The sequence below is a fragment of the Apteryx mantelli genome, chromosome 13, assembly GCF_036417845.1.
Source record: "Apteryx mantelli isolate bAptMan1 chromosome 13, bAptMan1.hap1, whole genome shotgun sequence".
Lineage (NCBI taxonomy): Eukaryota > Metazoa > Chordata > Aves > Apterygiformes > Apterygidae > Apteryx > Apteryx mantelli.
In genome coordinates, this window is record NC_089990.1 from 5456931 (window position 1) to 5472948 (window position 16018).

Genomic DNA, 16018 nt, shown 5'->3' on the forward strand with positions numbered 1-16018 from the left:
CACATTGCATATTTGTTCACCTTTCAAGTCTTTCTGTGGATCATGGATGGATCTATCAACACATGAAAATATAAACATTTTTCTGGGGGCTGGGGGCAAAGAGGAGCTTAGTTATTTCTCTGAAGGTATTTGTGTGGGTGTGTTTTGGGGGTTTTTTGTTTGTTTTTAATGGAGCAGAGTAGTACTGAGTTCTTTGTAAACAAAGAAGAATTTCCTCATTTTTGTATATTTGTAAAACTAACTGCATTGTCATTTCAAATCAGCATGAATCTGCCTTACTGCTTCATGCTTGCTCCTCTTGTACTAGCATAAATGACAGTCTGGTCTATATGAGCAGTGAACTGATCCAGTTGAAAATAAACCTGACAAATCATATGGTTAACTCTTAGCTAAATCTGTCCCCTGATTCATCTCACCATATTGTTGAATAAATGCTCGTTCTAGAATGAGGGAGGGAGTGATAATAAGGGGCCAAGAAGGGACTGAGATCTTCCCTTTTTAACTGGACTAAAGTAATAATGCGCTGCTTTTTTCGTGAAGATTTTGCATTCATTTGCAAGAAGAGTGTAAAGATCTTTTGTAACTCAAAAATCTTTAATCTTTTTATTACACCACACGGGTATTTTACTTGTCATGGTTTCTGGAGGCTCACGTTTATACTGGAGTATGTTATTATGCAAGGTAATTGTGCATTGGGTTGGATGCCTGCTTTCCCCAAAACTGTCACTTTTTTTTTTTCTGGTTCAGACCAGTGAACGCCAAGTTTAGGGACGGGAGAAAAATGAAACGAAGCATTCTTTCATGTTTTCAAATATTGCTGTTAAATCAAAGTGGTTTTGGGACTGGGGGGGTAAATATCTCTTGTTCAAAGCTGTGCATTGAGTTGCCTGGCTCAGAGAGCAGCAGCAAGTTAACAACTGCAGAGCTACAGCACAGCATTTGGGGTCATCTTCTGAAAAATACAGCAGGATTTTGAGAAGATAATGTGCCTGATTTTGTTCTGCAAAATGTAGGCCATTTTGTTGTCACATCTGTCTTGCCTCTCAAAAATACCTTTTTGCAAACTTTCTTACTGTGGTCTGAAGTTTTGTATTCTTAAACTCTGGATCAGGTCATTCATATCCTTCAGCTACTATGATTTTTGGATATGCAGTATTCTCAGCAGCCACGTAGCACGCTTTAGCTTGAAGGATAAATGAGAATTTGCTTGCCTTTTTTTGTTTTTTTTCCTGACGACTGAATGCAGCTGAGAAACTTAAAACCTTTGTATAGTAATTGCTGTGTGCTGCTTTAGAGCATTTAGCCTGCAAAGACTCAAAGTCAGGTGTTCTCAGCAGTGCTATACTCCCTTCCACTTCTAAGGCATGCTTGGGTGATACCAGCCAATTCTGGTCAGTACCCCTGTTTTATTACTCTGCTCCAGCCCTCTGATTCCTTCTTTGAACATCTCCCAGGCCCTTTGCTCTACTTTCACTTGGCTCCTCTAGTCGCCCTGAACATGCCTGATCTTATCAGGAGCTCAGTGTACTTGGTCGGAGGCTGCCAGTGCATACGGGATAGTGCGGCCCTCTCGCAACTAGCTCCATGCTGTATATCTTGATATGATGTTTTTTCTGCCCAAGGCTCTTGGCCGGGTAGGAAGCCCAGCCTTTTTTGCCTGGGTAGCGATGGCGGTGCTTTCTGTGCCAGCGAATGCATTCCCCAGTCTTCTGAATTACTGCACAGGTAGGATTAGTATCAAGAGTAGTGCAATTCTTTCCTTTTAGAGGGCTGTTTTATGGGGAAGTGAAATGAGGTTTGTACCTGACTTTCTCTCTTTGGTAAGACTGATTTACCTTTGACATAATTGCATAATAATATGTTCAGTAACTAATAGCTGGATAGAACTTAGTGTACAGGAAATAATCTTATCTGATACACGCCTTCTAATGAGGATGGTTAATCTGGATGATCTGCTTGGGAAGTAGTGAGGACTAATAATTTGGAAGTAAGCTAAGTAACTCATGTATCCCTTTTTTTTTTTTTTTTCCTTTTTCTAGAACCATAGAGCAGACCCAGAAGAACTATTCACAAAACTGGAACGCATTGGGAAAGGCTCATTTGGTGAAGTCTTTAAAGGAATTGATAATCGGACACAGCAAGTGGTTGCTATAAAAATCATAGACCTTGAGGAAGCAGAAGATGAAATAGAAGATATACAGCAAGAGATAACTGTTTTAAGTCAGTGTGATAGTCCTTACGTAACAAAATACTATGGATCATATTTAAAGGTAATGTATAGTATTGCACAAAAATTTGCTGTCAGTATGTCACCCACTTGTTTTGAATGCTGCTAAGAAAAAAATTCTAAAATTGAGGAAATGCTATCATGCCAACTTGACTTTTTTAGTAGCTTCTTTCTTTCTTTCTTCCTTTGAACAGTGGTTTTTCACTTTGATTTCCTGCTTTTACTGCATGCTCTTTGAGGCTGGAAATAGCACAAAATGGCTGCAGAATGAAGGGAGTTGTATAGAGAATTCCTCTTGTCCTTGCGATTGCTTTTGGACTCTGGTTTTCTCACCTCTTTCTTCCCCACACTACCCAGCCCAGTCTTGTGGTCTTTCCAGGTTAGGAAAAAATATCTTCATAGCTATAGTAACAGAAACCTTTCTCTGATACGGAAAGATACCCTGCACTGTGTAGGGTTGTGTTTGTAATTATGCAGCGTGATAGGCCTGAGACAAAGTAAAACTGACGTCAGCAAAGTTATGTAACCGCTCTGTAAAGTGTTATCCAAGGCACAATTTAAAAACTAAAACAAAAATACCTTACAGAAATCCAGTGTTGAGTAGGTCTTTTCAATTTGCAAAATTCTCCAGGTATAATCACCTCAAATGCTGTTTAATGATCTGCAGTAGGCATATGTTTAAGTTTTGTGGGGATTTTTGTTTTTTTATGGTTTTAGTTTTAAAAATGCTAAAGTGTTAACCATAGTTACTGCTGTTTTAAGTGTCCAGAGGTTTTATTTGTTTGGAGTTTTTTGAGGCATTTCAGCAGCTCCAGCTCTAAGGTACAGGTGTGTGTGTGTGTGTGGGGGGGGGGGTTGTTTGTTTGTGTTTTTTTGGGGGGGGGGGGAGTTGGACATTATTCCAAAGACGCATTTCTGAGATATGTTCCTGTGTCACATTTGTGCTGTATCTTTTGATGGTACTGTAAAAGTATCTGCAGAAACTGTGTTGTCATGTTCTTTGCGTATTTGGGGTTCTTTTCCCCTCTTTACATCGCAGAAGTATTCCATTTTGAATATTTGAGCAGTAAGTGGGTCGTTTAATTTTCTGTACTCCAAATACTTAACTCTGACCAAAATAGACAGCCATGGAGGCTTTACTGCTTACTTAGTTACTCAGTATTCTGTGGGCCCTTCATGCTGAAGGGAACGCACAGGTTGTCACTTGTGTCCCATTTCTCCTTATCTTTATTGGGTTCAGTCAGTGGAATTTTATTTATTTATATATTTTTGCAATAGAGCTCTGAGATATAGTGAAATTTGCTTCCTTGTGTTATATGTTAGAACAAGCTGATTCTTTTCAAACTGAGTTTGGATTCAGCTAGGAATGCTTTGCTGGAGCGGTGCACCAGTGGTATCGCAGACCCAAATGCGATCAGTCTTTTTCACAGTTCTTTATTTATCTGTGATGAACAAAGTCCTAAATGTTATCCTCCTGAGTGTCCATATTTTTAACTTTGAGCTGTAGAAGACCAAATGTTTTCCCTGTAGCACAAATAGGTCAAGGTAAGTTTTGGAAAGTGCTTTTACATGTAAATGGCTTTATTGAATTTCAGGATTAAGCATAGGTTTCAGCAGCTGTAAATTTGGAGGGGATCCTGATTTGTTAGACTGAAAAAGCTTGATAAGCTATGAATCGAATTCATTGAGAAAATCATCTTTTTGTTACTACAGCAACATAGGTGCTGAAACCAAAAAGTTATTCTCCAATTCTTCATAACTACCTGTCCATAACTGCAGTTTTTCTTTGGCATTGTTATGCATGTCTTTCACTCTTTTGTTTTTCTGTCTTTTTCTTCTTTTCTTAAATATATAAGCGTAGTTATTCTATCAGTGCTATAAAGCTTTCAACTCTTGGTTAGGGTTTTTTAATTCTTAAAAATTCCTGGCAAATACAGGAACATGTTAATGCCACATTACTTTCCTCAACACTGTTTGAGTTCTTTCCATTTCTAGTCTAACTTGATAAATTCTGAAAGATTAATGCTGGTCTCTTGTTTACTTTTCACACTTCTAATATTCTTTGGGGAAGAAAATTTCTCTGTGTGCAGCGTGGGGAGGTTTTTGTGGAGCTTTGACTGTTGTCTGGTTTCTTCAAGAAATTCCTTCAAAAAAAAATTTCTGGTTTACAGGAGTGTTTTTTTTTAATCCCTGAATAGCATGGTAGGTAATTCTACTGCTTGCTGTTCGCCAAGTAAATGAATAAAAATATCCACAAATAAATGAGTTATTTTTAATTACAGAACTAAAAGTAAATAAATAAAATGAGTTCAGCTTAAGTGGCTTTAAATTTTTTTAGGCTTGATTTATCCCTGGCAACTAATATTAGACCTTGCAGCTTGAGATCACTTGAGGGAAAGAGTGTATTGGCTTTGTTAAATGTGCAAAGAATCTTTTATGCTGCCTTCTTTTCATTTCAGTAATAACAGGTATTTTGAGGGTTGTATCTGTCTGCATTTTTTTACTTAATTGCTATAGCTTTTAACTTTCTATCAGCTATTATTCTGAGAGTGGCTGTCAGCCTGTTGAGCATTCAGTTGTGCAGTATTTCATTCAGGTATTAATTTTGCTACATACTGTAGACATGTCTTGGAAACAGTGAAATTTGTTCAGTTGTGCACCCAATGACTTTTTAATTATAGACTAAAGATATTACATTGACACTACAATCTAAAAATTAAGACATCTTATTGCATTCAAAGCAATAGGCAATAGATTAAAAAGTCAAATAGTCAAGTAGGTCTGCTGGTGAGTAATTAGTTTTATATATAAAGATACTGAGAATATTCCTAGAAATACCTTTTAAGGTAGTGGCTAGAAAGAGCATAAGTATAAAGTAAGTAGAAGGTATTTAGAAATGTAAAAGATCAATTTTCTTTTTCCCTTTGCATCCTTCTTTCTTTATTTACAAGAAAGCAAAACAGACTGTTGTAGATTGCTTTGAGCTCCCCAATGGAAAATAAGATAATGTGTCTGGGTTTTGGCTAGTGAAAGGTATGAACATATGGGCGTCTTTTAGAGTGTTAGAAGATAAGGAGTTGAACCAGTCTACCCTCTTTCAGATCATGCTTATGGAATAGAAATAGTTTAGTAAAATACACTAATCATCTGTATACCTTTCTCTGAAGCTCTAGGAAGGATATTAGAAATTCTTTGGAGTTATGCACTGCCTAAATCAAAAAGATACAGTATTTCCCTGGCTAGACCAAAGCAAACTATCAGTGCAGAGGCATTTCAAGTTGCCCGAAATACTTTCTGGTTCATTTTAGCTGAGTATCCAGATCTGGTTTTAGTCTCTAAATGATATGTGCAAGCTGCTGCTAGTGAAGTCTATAAAATTGGATGGCTTTTACTTCAAAGAGGCAGTTTCTGATGAAAACAGCTTTGCATTAAGGATGAAAGAAATAATTGCGGCTGAGACCACGTTTGCTTCTGTGTGTGTTTTTTTGTTTTTTTTTCCTCTCTCTGTGTGTGTGTGTGTGTGTGTGTGTGTGCGCTTCAGTTCATCCCATTGAACTATAACTGCATATCTTCTCTAGTAATTTTTGCTCTTTAATTTTAAGTAAACTTTGAATAAGCAGATTGCCATTATCTGTCCTTATTAAGTCAGTTTCAGTTTTTACCAAGACTGCTATGTTACAGGAGGAAATTTGCCTGGGCTGGAGAGGCCTGGTCTCGGGAGTCCTTGCCCTTAGCAGCTGCACACAGGCTCTTCCAGATGCTCCTTGCTGTGAAGCAGAAGCTGAAAGGGCGGGAGGGAAGGGTGTCTTTATTTCAATTACTTGACTTACTAATTAGTAACTTAGTCAGCTCGACTGACTCCCTGTAAGATACTCTTTATTCTATGGCCTGGCTGCTCATTAGCTAAAATTTGTACATCTGTCTCGTAAACATGGATTTTGAAAAGTACTGCCAGTCTCCGAATATTGTACCTAACAATGCAGTGTTATCTGTATGTTAGTAGCTATTTTGCTCTTTAAAAATATCACCGGTACAAGATGGTGAAGCCCACTTCCGTAGAGATTCTGGAGATAAAGCTGATTCCAGTTTTTCCTTTATTGCGACACAAACAGCGATGAAAGAAAACCCCATCTTTGTAATTTGGGGCACTTACTTCTCTTGAATTTTGATGTAGAAGAGGAGCTTCCCACTGAATTAATCTTAGAACTTTGCTATTTTTATTAAGTTTTTTCTTTTTTTCCTTAAATTTTCATTGGATATCTGGCAAGATCAGTAGTATCTCCTAAACATGTTGGTAGGTAATGTGTGAGTATATAGTCAAAGAATGCACTGTAATAAACACTTTTGTGTAGGGTAGTAAAGGACTTACCTTTTATGTAGTGTCTTTCACAAATGCATGTATAACTGTACGAGCTTACAGCTATATTAGTGGAACTTCTGTAGATGTAAAATAATTTAAATCCTAATGTAGATGTTGTTTATATTTGTGGTAGGCCAGCATCTAACTTTGTCTTGTCATCCATCATTGCACTTTAATTGGAATTAACATTGTACCTTAGTAAATAAAACCCTGATGGTGGAGGGTACTATTCAAACTTATAACGCATAGCAGTGTAGCAGTGTGATTTTTAAATTAGAATTGCTAAAATGAGTTTTTTCCTCAAGCTTAATGATTTGTCAAAATGTCATTTTTATTGTCTTATCAGTTCATGTAAGAAAGAGGTTAAAAGTATTAAAAGATACCCTAGTTCTGGCACGTTTTGGTTATGCAAGTTAGTGAAGTTGGATGAGTACTTGAGCTGTATTTTTCCAGGCTGATCCAATAGACAGAGATCTTCTCTTGGAGACTCAAACATCATGATCGTTTTCCCTTTGGGCTAGAAATTTAGTTTTTATCTCTGTAACTATTACAGCCACCTGGGCTTGCTTTTTTTCCCTTGTAATTAAAACAAGCCTGAAGTTCCTCTCAGTTATTCGGATTTTAATATGGATAACTCCTGTAGCAGCATCCAGAGACTTCCATCAAAATTAAACAGCACTTTGTGCAGCAAGACTTTGAGAACATGTAAAGATGCTGTTTGTGTTCTCCACTGTCTATTTATACTTGGTTGACCTAAAATAGCTAGGAAAAAGGTTGTACATGCTGGCTAGAAAATGTACACACCCGGTTACACTGGATAATAGCAATTTCTTTGAGACATTGTATTTCAGAAACACAGTACTTATTCATGTTCACCCTATACTGTTTTCAAGTAATAGTCAAATCTTCCAAACATGTCTGGTAACCACAATGTTTGCCTTAAATGAGAGTTCCTTGCAGGTTGTCGCGGCTGACAAAGTTGAGCTTTATAAAAACCTGCTAAAATTAGCCAGCCCTTCCCTGCTGATCTCATGATATTGGAATAGACTCTCGTAAATGGTGTGTTTCTTACATTCGGTATAAATCCAACAGGGTATGCTTTGTTGAGATAATTGGATGTGGTGGACTCAAAAACTGCACCTTTATTTGCTTGTTGAGTTTCCTTTTAGATGTGTATCGCTAGTCAGGAAACAGAGTAAGGCAGAATACAGTGTAGAATGAGAGAGGCTTGAAGAAGCACTTCTGTCATAAGCTTGTGCACCATTACAGGGAACGAGCACCAGCAAATTATTTGCTGGAGATTTAAACAGTAGATGTGACTCGGCCTGTCCTGGTTCAGTTTTAATAACTGATTTTTATTTCAAACGAAGATGTGGGATTTTTTTCTTCCCAGGATTTCTTAGTGTAGTAATCCATAGGTTGAAATCCAGATTTCTAAATCTGAATGTGAGGGGATTGCGGGAAGCAAATAGAGAAGATCCCCGTTTGGAAGTGTGTGCTTCGTAGATCTGATAGCAGATCTTTCAGTTTTGTTTATACGAACCAGCCACTTTTTTCAGCTGCACACTAAGGGCAAAGGCAGCATCTAGAAATCGATGTTAGAAGAATTTGTCAGTTTTAGTATTCTAGCGCTGTAGCTGAGCTGTCTCAGCAATGAAAGCACAGAAACTCTTCACATTCCTGTTTCCTTTTTCCAAAAAAAACCCCCTTTAAATCTTACTTTTTATTTAATTGTATTGTTCTCATCTTTGACCTTTTAATGGCTAGTTTGGAACCTCTGATCTGGAAACTTAGGAAAACTGTGTGTTTTCAAAGGGTTCCAGATCCAGTAATGCTGTTTCTCCTGTTTGGTGTTTTATGGTGCTTGTGTCTCAAAATTGAGCTGCCCCTGTGGTAACAGGCATGTTTTACGGTAGGACATAAGTCTTTAGGCGCAAGCATGTTCAAGGTCTGTGAATTCTCACTTTTTGCTGGATCTGACAACTCAAGTTGGCACTTGTGGGTGTGTTAGATACGCACTTGCTCAGTGACCTTGTAGATGAAGAGGCATTTATCAGCTACATCCATTTTTCTTTTATTTTTCTGTTGTCTTTGAAGAGAGGTTCCATCTTGGGTTTGTTTTTTGTTGTTGTTTGTTTTGGTTTGTTTTTTTAAGGAATTTTAAGTTCTGCTGAGTAGTTTGGCTCAGATGGGATATAAGAGTGTGTGTGTGTGTTTGGTCATGTTACAGAAAAGTTTCATTTGAGTGAAAAGTCATGTAAGAATTTCAGTTACTTAATGACCCGTTTCATTCTTTGTGATTCAGTGTAAGTTGATTGTTCTAACTTTGTAGATTTCCATGAATTTTGTTCCACATATGTATTAAAACTTGTGCTTTTTCTGTATCACAAATAGGTGGAATTAATTGTCCATGTCTCGTTACAACTACAGTCTTAGAAAAAACACTAATTTACTTGATATTAAACCACCACTTAAAATGATTAGTGTGTTCTTTCATATAGAAGCCAAACTTTTGTTGGTATTCAGGTTTCTTGCGCAGGAGCTATGTGATCATTCTACAAGCAGTAATTAGACGTAACTTGATGGTTAATGGGGCTCTCCATTTGCGTTCTCCTAACAGTATGCTGGTAGTCCACTGAGATTCTTTTCAGGGCACACTTGGCCTTCTAACAGTTTATGCCTTCTTTTACAGGGCACAAAGCTATGGATAATAATGGAATATTTGGGTGGAGGATCAGCTTTAGACCTTGTAAGTATATGCATTTTGCATTTTAAGTACCAGTGGTAAAACTTAGTTCATTGTGCTTTCATATCTCTTTATAAAAATCCAGTCTCTGGAGGCCGCTGATGTTACATCAGCGCTACACTGTAATGCTCCAAAAAGTGTAAATTGGTATGGTAGTTCTGTTATATATTTTCCTTGCATTGAGTTGATATTGATTTTTGTTTTTGCTGCTTGTCTTCTAAGCACTAGGAAGTGTCCGTTCATTTTCAGTCAAAGGGCAGCAAACTGGGATTTTTACTATGAGGAGAAGTACTGTTCTTGCCCTCTTCCCCCCCCCCCTCCCCTGAATCCCCTGAAGTAGCATATTCATTACACTTAAATTCAAACGTTTCCTTCGGGACTGGGTCTCAAGAATGAATGTTGTGTGTGCTCACAGAGTACAGTTAATTTTAACTGGCTAAAAGGTGTTGGCTTTTCCATTTTCAGATATTTACAGTTAAACATGAAAGTGCCTTTTACTTAAAATAATGTAGCATTCATGAAGGATGTAGCTTGTTTTAAAAAAAAAAAAAAAAAAAAAAAAAAAGCACAGTCCACTGTACGTGGATGTGGTTTCCCCCTACTTGCAGTACAGCTCCGCCTCAACTGTAAAGCTCGGACCCACCCTTTCCTGTAAGATAATATAACTCAGTCTTTGTTTGTGTGATTCCGGAGTAAAAATACTGTCTCTTTAGTATTACAGGATAGTCTTAACTGCGCAGTTGCTAACATTGGTCCTGTCTGCAAAAGTTAAAATATGTGCTTAGCTTCACAAATCTGTTCAAACTTCCCTGGGAAGTTTTGCTGCATCAGCTCAGCTGTAGGAAGGCAAAGGCAGAGTAATTGTGCATAGCATGTGGTAGTCTGTCGTTTGGAACTTAGTCTTTTTGAAGAAGTGGCTGTGAGATAACTTATTCTTCGTTAACGTTTTCAGATAGCTTTATAGTCTTCTGTGAAGTGTCAGAAATAAATAGCTTTGAGTAGTGTTCACTGGTTTCAGTTGCCCTTTAGGGGGATAAAACCTTAATTTTTGCCTCATTGGCTTGATAGCTCCCTGGTGTTCTTTGTTTCACTGCTGGAGTTTTTTTGGGTTTTTTTTTTTGGTTTTTGTTGTTTTTTAGCAGAATCACACACCTTAATTGTTTCTGTTTTATTTAGATAGCTTTCTGTGGTTACTAGCTTTACATTTAGTCCATACAAGGAGTTTTGCAGTAGTACATTATGTTCTAAATGAAAAACAAGCATGGAATCAAAGATATTGGAACATGAAAAAATAACAAATTGTTAAATTGTAATCATACACAGTCGATAGATTCATTTATTTTGAAATAAACCTGAGTTTCATAATTCACTTAATCTAAAATGCAAAATTCTGTGTGCAGGCTTTGGGAAACTAGAACTTCTTCGAAAGTTAATTAGCTTTTCATGTGGATTGTATGGTGAGGACAGTGCATATCATATACATTGAAAATGCTGTTAATATTTTTTCTTATGTATTGTCAGTACAGGAGACTTAAAGATGATTTCTATGACACTTATTTCTGGGAGAATATTGAATCTTCATTTTTATGAATTGTTAGCTTTTTTACAGCAAAAAAATGTTTCAAGTTTAAGTTTTAATTAACATGTGTTTTTTCTCTAAAGCTGCGGGCTGGCCCATTTGATGAATTCCAGATTGCTACCATGCTAAAGGAAATCTTGAAAGGTCTTGACTACCTACACTCGGAGAAGAAAATTCATAGGGATATAAAAGGTGTGTGACACTTTAAATGTGACTTTGTTCAAGTCCTAAAAATCATAGGAGCAATATTCTAAATTAGGTACTGTATTATTTTCCTTTGGCAGCTGCCAACGTCTTGTTATCAGAACAAGGAGATGTTAAGCTTGCTGATTTTGGAGTTGCTGGGCAGCTGACAGATACGCAAATTAAGAGGAATACCTTTGTTGGAACTCCGTTTTGGATGGCACCTGAAGTTATTCAGCAGTCGGCATATGACTCAAAAGTAAGTGTAATAGTAGAAAATCTTTGCTTCCTATCTGTAGTTCCAACGGAATTTTGGATAAGAAAATTAAAAGTCGAATTAGATTGTTTTTATGCTGTAATTGCGTGTCATTAGTTCCATGCAAAACCCATGAAAACTCACCTAGTAAACTGGATGCTTTGAAGTTAAGATTGTTTCAGAGAAACTCTCTGGATGCTCTCAGTGTTGTGTATTTGTTTTTGTTTTTTTTAATTTCAGTTCAATGTTTCTCATTTAAATTCAAACAGTGATAAAATTCTCACAAATTAGAATACCACCAGAAGTAATCAGCTTATTTAAAGCCAAGATGGTGGCTGAAATTTGTCCTGTTCCCGCCCCCCCCCCCCCCTTCAAAGGGTAAGATTCATGTCATAAAAATTAAATTTTTTTTTAAGGGTAGTTACCTGTTTTAAGCTGGCCTTCTAGGCTTCCTCTCTAGTGTCAGAAGAGAGAGATTTGAGTTGCCTATGTCTTTCCACTAGCTACAGAAACCTGGCTTATGCTAACACCTGTGTTTTAGACAGCAGTGTGAGATTAAACCTAGTCTTAGCATTTCTCTGTGTACTCTGCCAGTAAGTGTTGGCCTTTAATACATCATTTCATTTCCAAAACTTGTTGTGAGCCAGTTTAGCCAGTGTCAGACTTGAAGGAATTCCACCTACGTGTCGCAGGGTTTTTTGCTGATAAGGAGGAGCATGTGCACGCAGTAGTAGCTTTCATGTTCAGGGTTTGAGGTGCAACTGTAATATTCTCTGGGACATTTCTGGAAAGCGCTCTACCTTGTTTTAAAAAGGCTTTTTGTCCAGTCCAAGTGAAAATCATTCCTTTTATCCTTGCCTTAAGTAAATTAACTGTACCACTCCTTTATTCACATTCTGTCAGCAACCCAATCTCCTGCTTTCCTTATCTTCTCCATGAGTTGCAAGAGCCATGTCCTCTCCCCTTACTTTCTTTCTTTACCAAAGGCTGGTGGAAAGCACTGAAAATATAAGCCTTTGTGTAGAACAGATAAACATTGGACAGTTCACTTTTTTTTTTTTTCCCCCTAGGCTAGTACTGGTAAGTATTTTGGCATCTGGCCCAAATTTTAACCTTTCTCCTCTCTCCATTTAAGAATGGCAGAAAATAAAATGGAAATGTATGTGCTTTTTTTATAATGGCGGAGATTTACAAGTCTCGCCCCTTCTTTCAAAAAGTTTTGCTCCTAAATACAACTGTTGCTTATGCTATTTCATTAATGTACAGTGAGCTAGTTGAATTCATCAATACTAAATACAAATATTTTAATTCTTGTGAGAAAAGAATTTCACAGTCTCTAACACATTTCGATGTAAGGACAGTCTTGTTTGCAATACTTATCTGCTAAAATAAGTATCTTCACTTACAGTATTCTTCAGAAGCTTACACAGTAAAACTGGGGTTTCAGACCTTTTAGGAATTTGGTGTTGCAGGTCTAACTAGAGTTGTTGATCGTTTCCTAGCTAAATTCCTTAAGTAGTCTGCTGGGAAAGAATTGAGTGATCACCTGCTGGATTTGGTTGACTCCTCTGCCCTGTTTCTTTACAGAGTGAGGTGTCGAACAAGGTTGGATACTAAAGTGCATATGTAGTTTAAAGTAATGTCAGCATGCAGTTTTGCTATCTAAACAAAAACTGAATTACACTTAGGAAATTCATGGCAGTTCGTAGTTCATTATATGGAAAAAAGTCATATGAAGATTAACGTTTCTGAAGCTTTTTCCAAAAGTATGTGTCTTTTAGGTACACATTTAACATCGTAGGCAAACTGGTGGTGGTGTATACGTTTGCCAAAGTTACTAAAGACACGTTAAATCAGATTATTAAAAAGAATCTTTGTGCATCATCCACTTATACCAACATTAAGTTTGATGTGGTATACACAAAGCTTTCGGTTACTAAATACTTTGTCATGGTGGCCCTTAGCTTTGTACTTAAAATTAACTTTTCCCTTTCTCAGGCTGACATCTGGTCATTGGGCATCACTGCTATTGAACTAGCCAAAGGGGAGCCACCCAACTCGGATATGCATCCCATGAGAGTCCTGTTTCTCATTCCGAAAAACAATCCTCCGACTTTGTTAGGAGAATTCAGTAAACCTTTCAAAGAATTCATTGATGCATGCCTGAATAAGGACCCAACATTTGTGAGTAGAGAAAAGTATGCGCGTGTGTGCACATGGGCTTTTTTTTCCGTCGTTTGGGGTTTTTTTTGGTTTGGTGCTTTTTGAGGGGGTGGTTTGTTTTGTTTCTTACCCTTTCTAATGCATCGTAGTCAATTCAAATAATTTTAAAGACCATGCTTTCCACTGTAAATGATAGCAGTGCTTTTTTAATGTCTGTCTTCCCATCCCAGTCCCTTCAGTTTAAAATAAAAGGGGGAGGGGAGGTAACCAAAGAAATGCTAATGCCAGAGGCAGCTTCCTAAGAGGCAGGCTGACTTGGGATTATGTCGGAAGAGAGAAGCCTGAACAGGAGAGAGAATCTTGAATCTTTTCTCCAGCAAAACTTTTACTGTCTGGATTCTGCTTACAAGGAAACGTTGCATTGGAGAATTTTGATTAGTCATTTTCCTGGGTGTGTACTTCTTAACGTAGAAGAATAAGCAGTGTAGTCTCTGTGCAACTTGATCATATTTTTAGAGTGCTTGTAAATGTGGATTACTGGCTTTTCTTCCTGTTTGCACTAAATTCCTGATACTGTACGACTTAGGTCTGGAAGTCGGTTATCGTACTAAATCTCCCCTACTAACGTATAAAATCACAATATGTTAGCAAAAGGTTAAATATTTAAAGTGTTTCTTACAGCGCCCTACAGCAAAAGAACTTCTGAAGCACAAATTCATTATGAAAAATGCCAAGAAGACTTCATATCTGACAGAACTCATTGATAGGTTTAAGAGGTGGAAGGCAGAGGGACACAGCAGTGATGAATCTGATTCCGATGGTTCTGATTCGTAAGTTCATTTTCACAGTTTAGTCTGGGTTTGGTGGTTTGTTTTTTTTTTTTGTTTTTTTTTTGAGTGTTACTGAAGCACGTGTGTTGCAGTTTATGTATATAATTCACTCCTCTTCTATCTTTGTTCAGTATGTTTTGCATTAGTCCTAACCTTTTGAAGGGAATCCTTTGTTTGAACCTAAAGACTAATGCATAAATCGGGCTATGCACTCATTACCTCTTTAAATGTTTTCTCTTCAAACTCACATAGCACTTATACAGAAGTGAAATTATTCCCTAGTCTCAGGTTAGTGGTCACACCAAAAAGAATGCAACACAATTAGAAATATTGCAGAGCAAGGTTGAGGTCTATGAAGAAGTTTGCACAATGCCTGTGGAACAACATACATTCTGCAAGTCTCTTGTTTTTCTGGATATCAGATAACTTTTAAATGGGAAGCCACGGGTGAAGGTAAGCTTTATGGGTAGCCTACATCTATTTGCTTTGATCAGGCTTTAACTTATTCAGTCTCTGAAGTTTGTTTTTTCTAAAGTTCAGTTAAAGTTTCAGTGCACACTCTTCTTATTTTAAGGTATACTGAACTAATCCATGTAGGTTTATTGTGTATTTGGGTTACCTATGCTGCTTAGCGTTATGTTGCGGCTAGTGTTATGTAGATGGTATCCTTTTTCTTCAGGGAGTCAAGTAACAAAGAAAATAATTCTCATCCTGAGTGGAGTTTTACTACAGTTCGAAAGAAACCAGATGCAAAGAAGCTGCAGAATGGGACGGTATGTACGGTCTGAAAAGTTCTTCTTCAAAGTGCTGGTTGTGAAGCTATTGTAAGGAGCATGTTCATAAATACTAGCAATTATTTTTTCATAAGAATTGACTACTTTTTTTGTAATTCAACACACAAAGCTTGTTAGTGATAATTTTCGAAGTTAATGTCAGCCTCAATTGCAGAAGATACCATATAGTAATAGATTAGTATCTGTTTCATAGAGAGGTGAATTTTAAAGGTTTGTGTAATATTAAACAGAAGCAGAATAGAACTGTGACAATGTATGACATTGTTTCAGAAATGTCATCTGGCATCTATTGCCACATCACGTAACATTTGTTGATGTACTGTATGCATCATTGTTTTGTGGTTATATTTCATGGGCTTTGCTGAATAGAGCTGAACTTTCAAAATCATGTATGCTATGTTAAGTGCAACATATACACTGTATAGCAGTATATTAAAATAACATGCATTTGCTAATTTTTAGGATCAAGATCTTGTTAAAACCCTGAGTTGTTTAACAATGATAATCACCCCTGTGTTTGCTGAGGTAAGTCTTAATTTAAAAGCCCCTTTGAAAGTATTACCCAAGTGTTTGATAAATTTTGTAAGCTTTATCTGTTTTGGTCTATTACTCAGCTTAAACAGCAAGACACAAATAATGCTAGCAGAAAGAAAGCAATTGAGGAACTTGAGAAAAGTATCAATATGGCAGAAGCAACATGTCCAGGGATCACAGATAAAATGGTGAAGAAACTTATGGAGAAATTTCAGAAGTAAGTTAAGGGATTTTTGTGTGCATTTAAAAAAAAATGCTTTATTTTAAAAGGAAAGTTTAAAATGAAGTACCTACATTCAGGAAAGGTTGGTTAAATTTGAATACTCCGTATGTTAGGGAAACTTGA

General features: G+C 37.0%; 1 protein-coding gene across 1 annotated transcript in view; it reads left to right on the forward strand.

Annotated features, from left to right (window-relative positions):
• The window catches only part of STK26 (serine/threonine kinase 26), a 32668-nt gene that overhangs the window by 14253 nt on the left and 2397 nt on the right, over nucleotides 1-16018 (forward strand). The window contains exons 2-10 of the mRNA XM_067304001.1: nucleotides 2040-2270; nucleotides 9280-9336; nucleotides 10996-11104; nucleotides 11197-11354; nucleotides 13350-13535; nucleotides 14196-14344; nucleotides 15024-15117; nucleotides 15601-15663; nucleotides 15753-15889. Of these exons, the coding sequence (XP_067160102.1) occupies nucleotides 2040-2270; nucleotides 9280-9336; nucleotides 10996-11104; nucleotides 11197-11354; nucleotides 13350-13535; nucleotides 14196-14344; nucleotides 15024-15117; nucleotides 15601-15663; nucleotides 15753-15889 (1184 nt within the window). The remainder of the gene's footprint in view (nucleotides 1-2039; nucleotides 2271-9279; nucleotides 9337-10995; nucleotides 11105-11196; nucleotides 11355-13349; nucleotides 13536-14195; nucleotides 14345-15023; nucleotides 15118-15600; nucleotides 15664-15752; nucleotides 15890-16018) is intronic.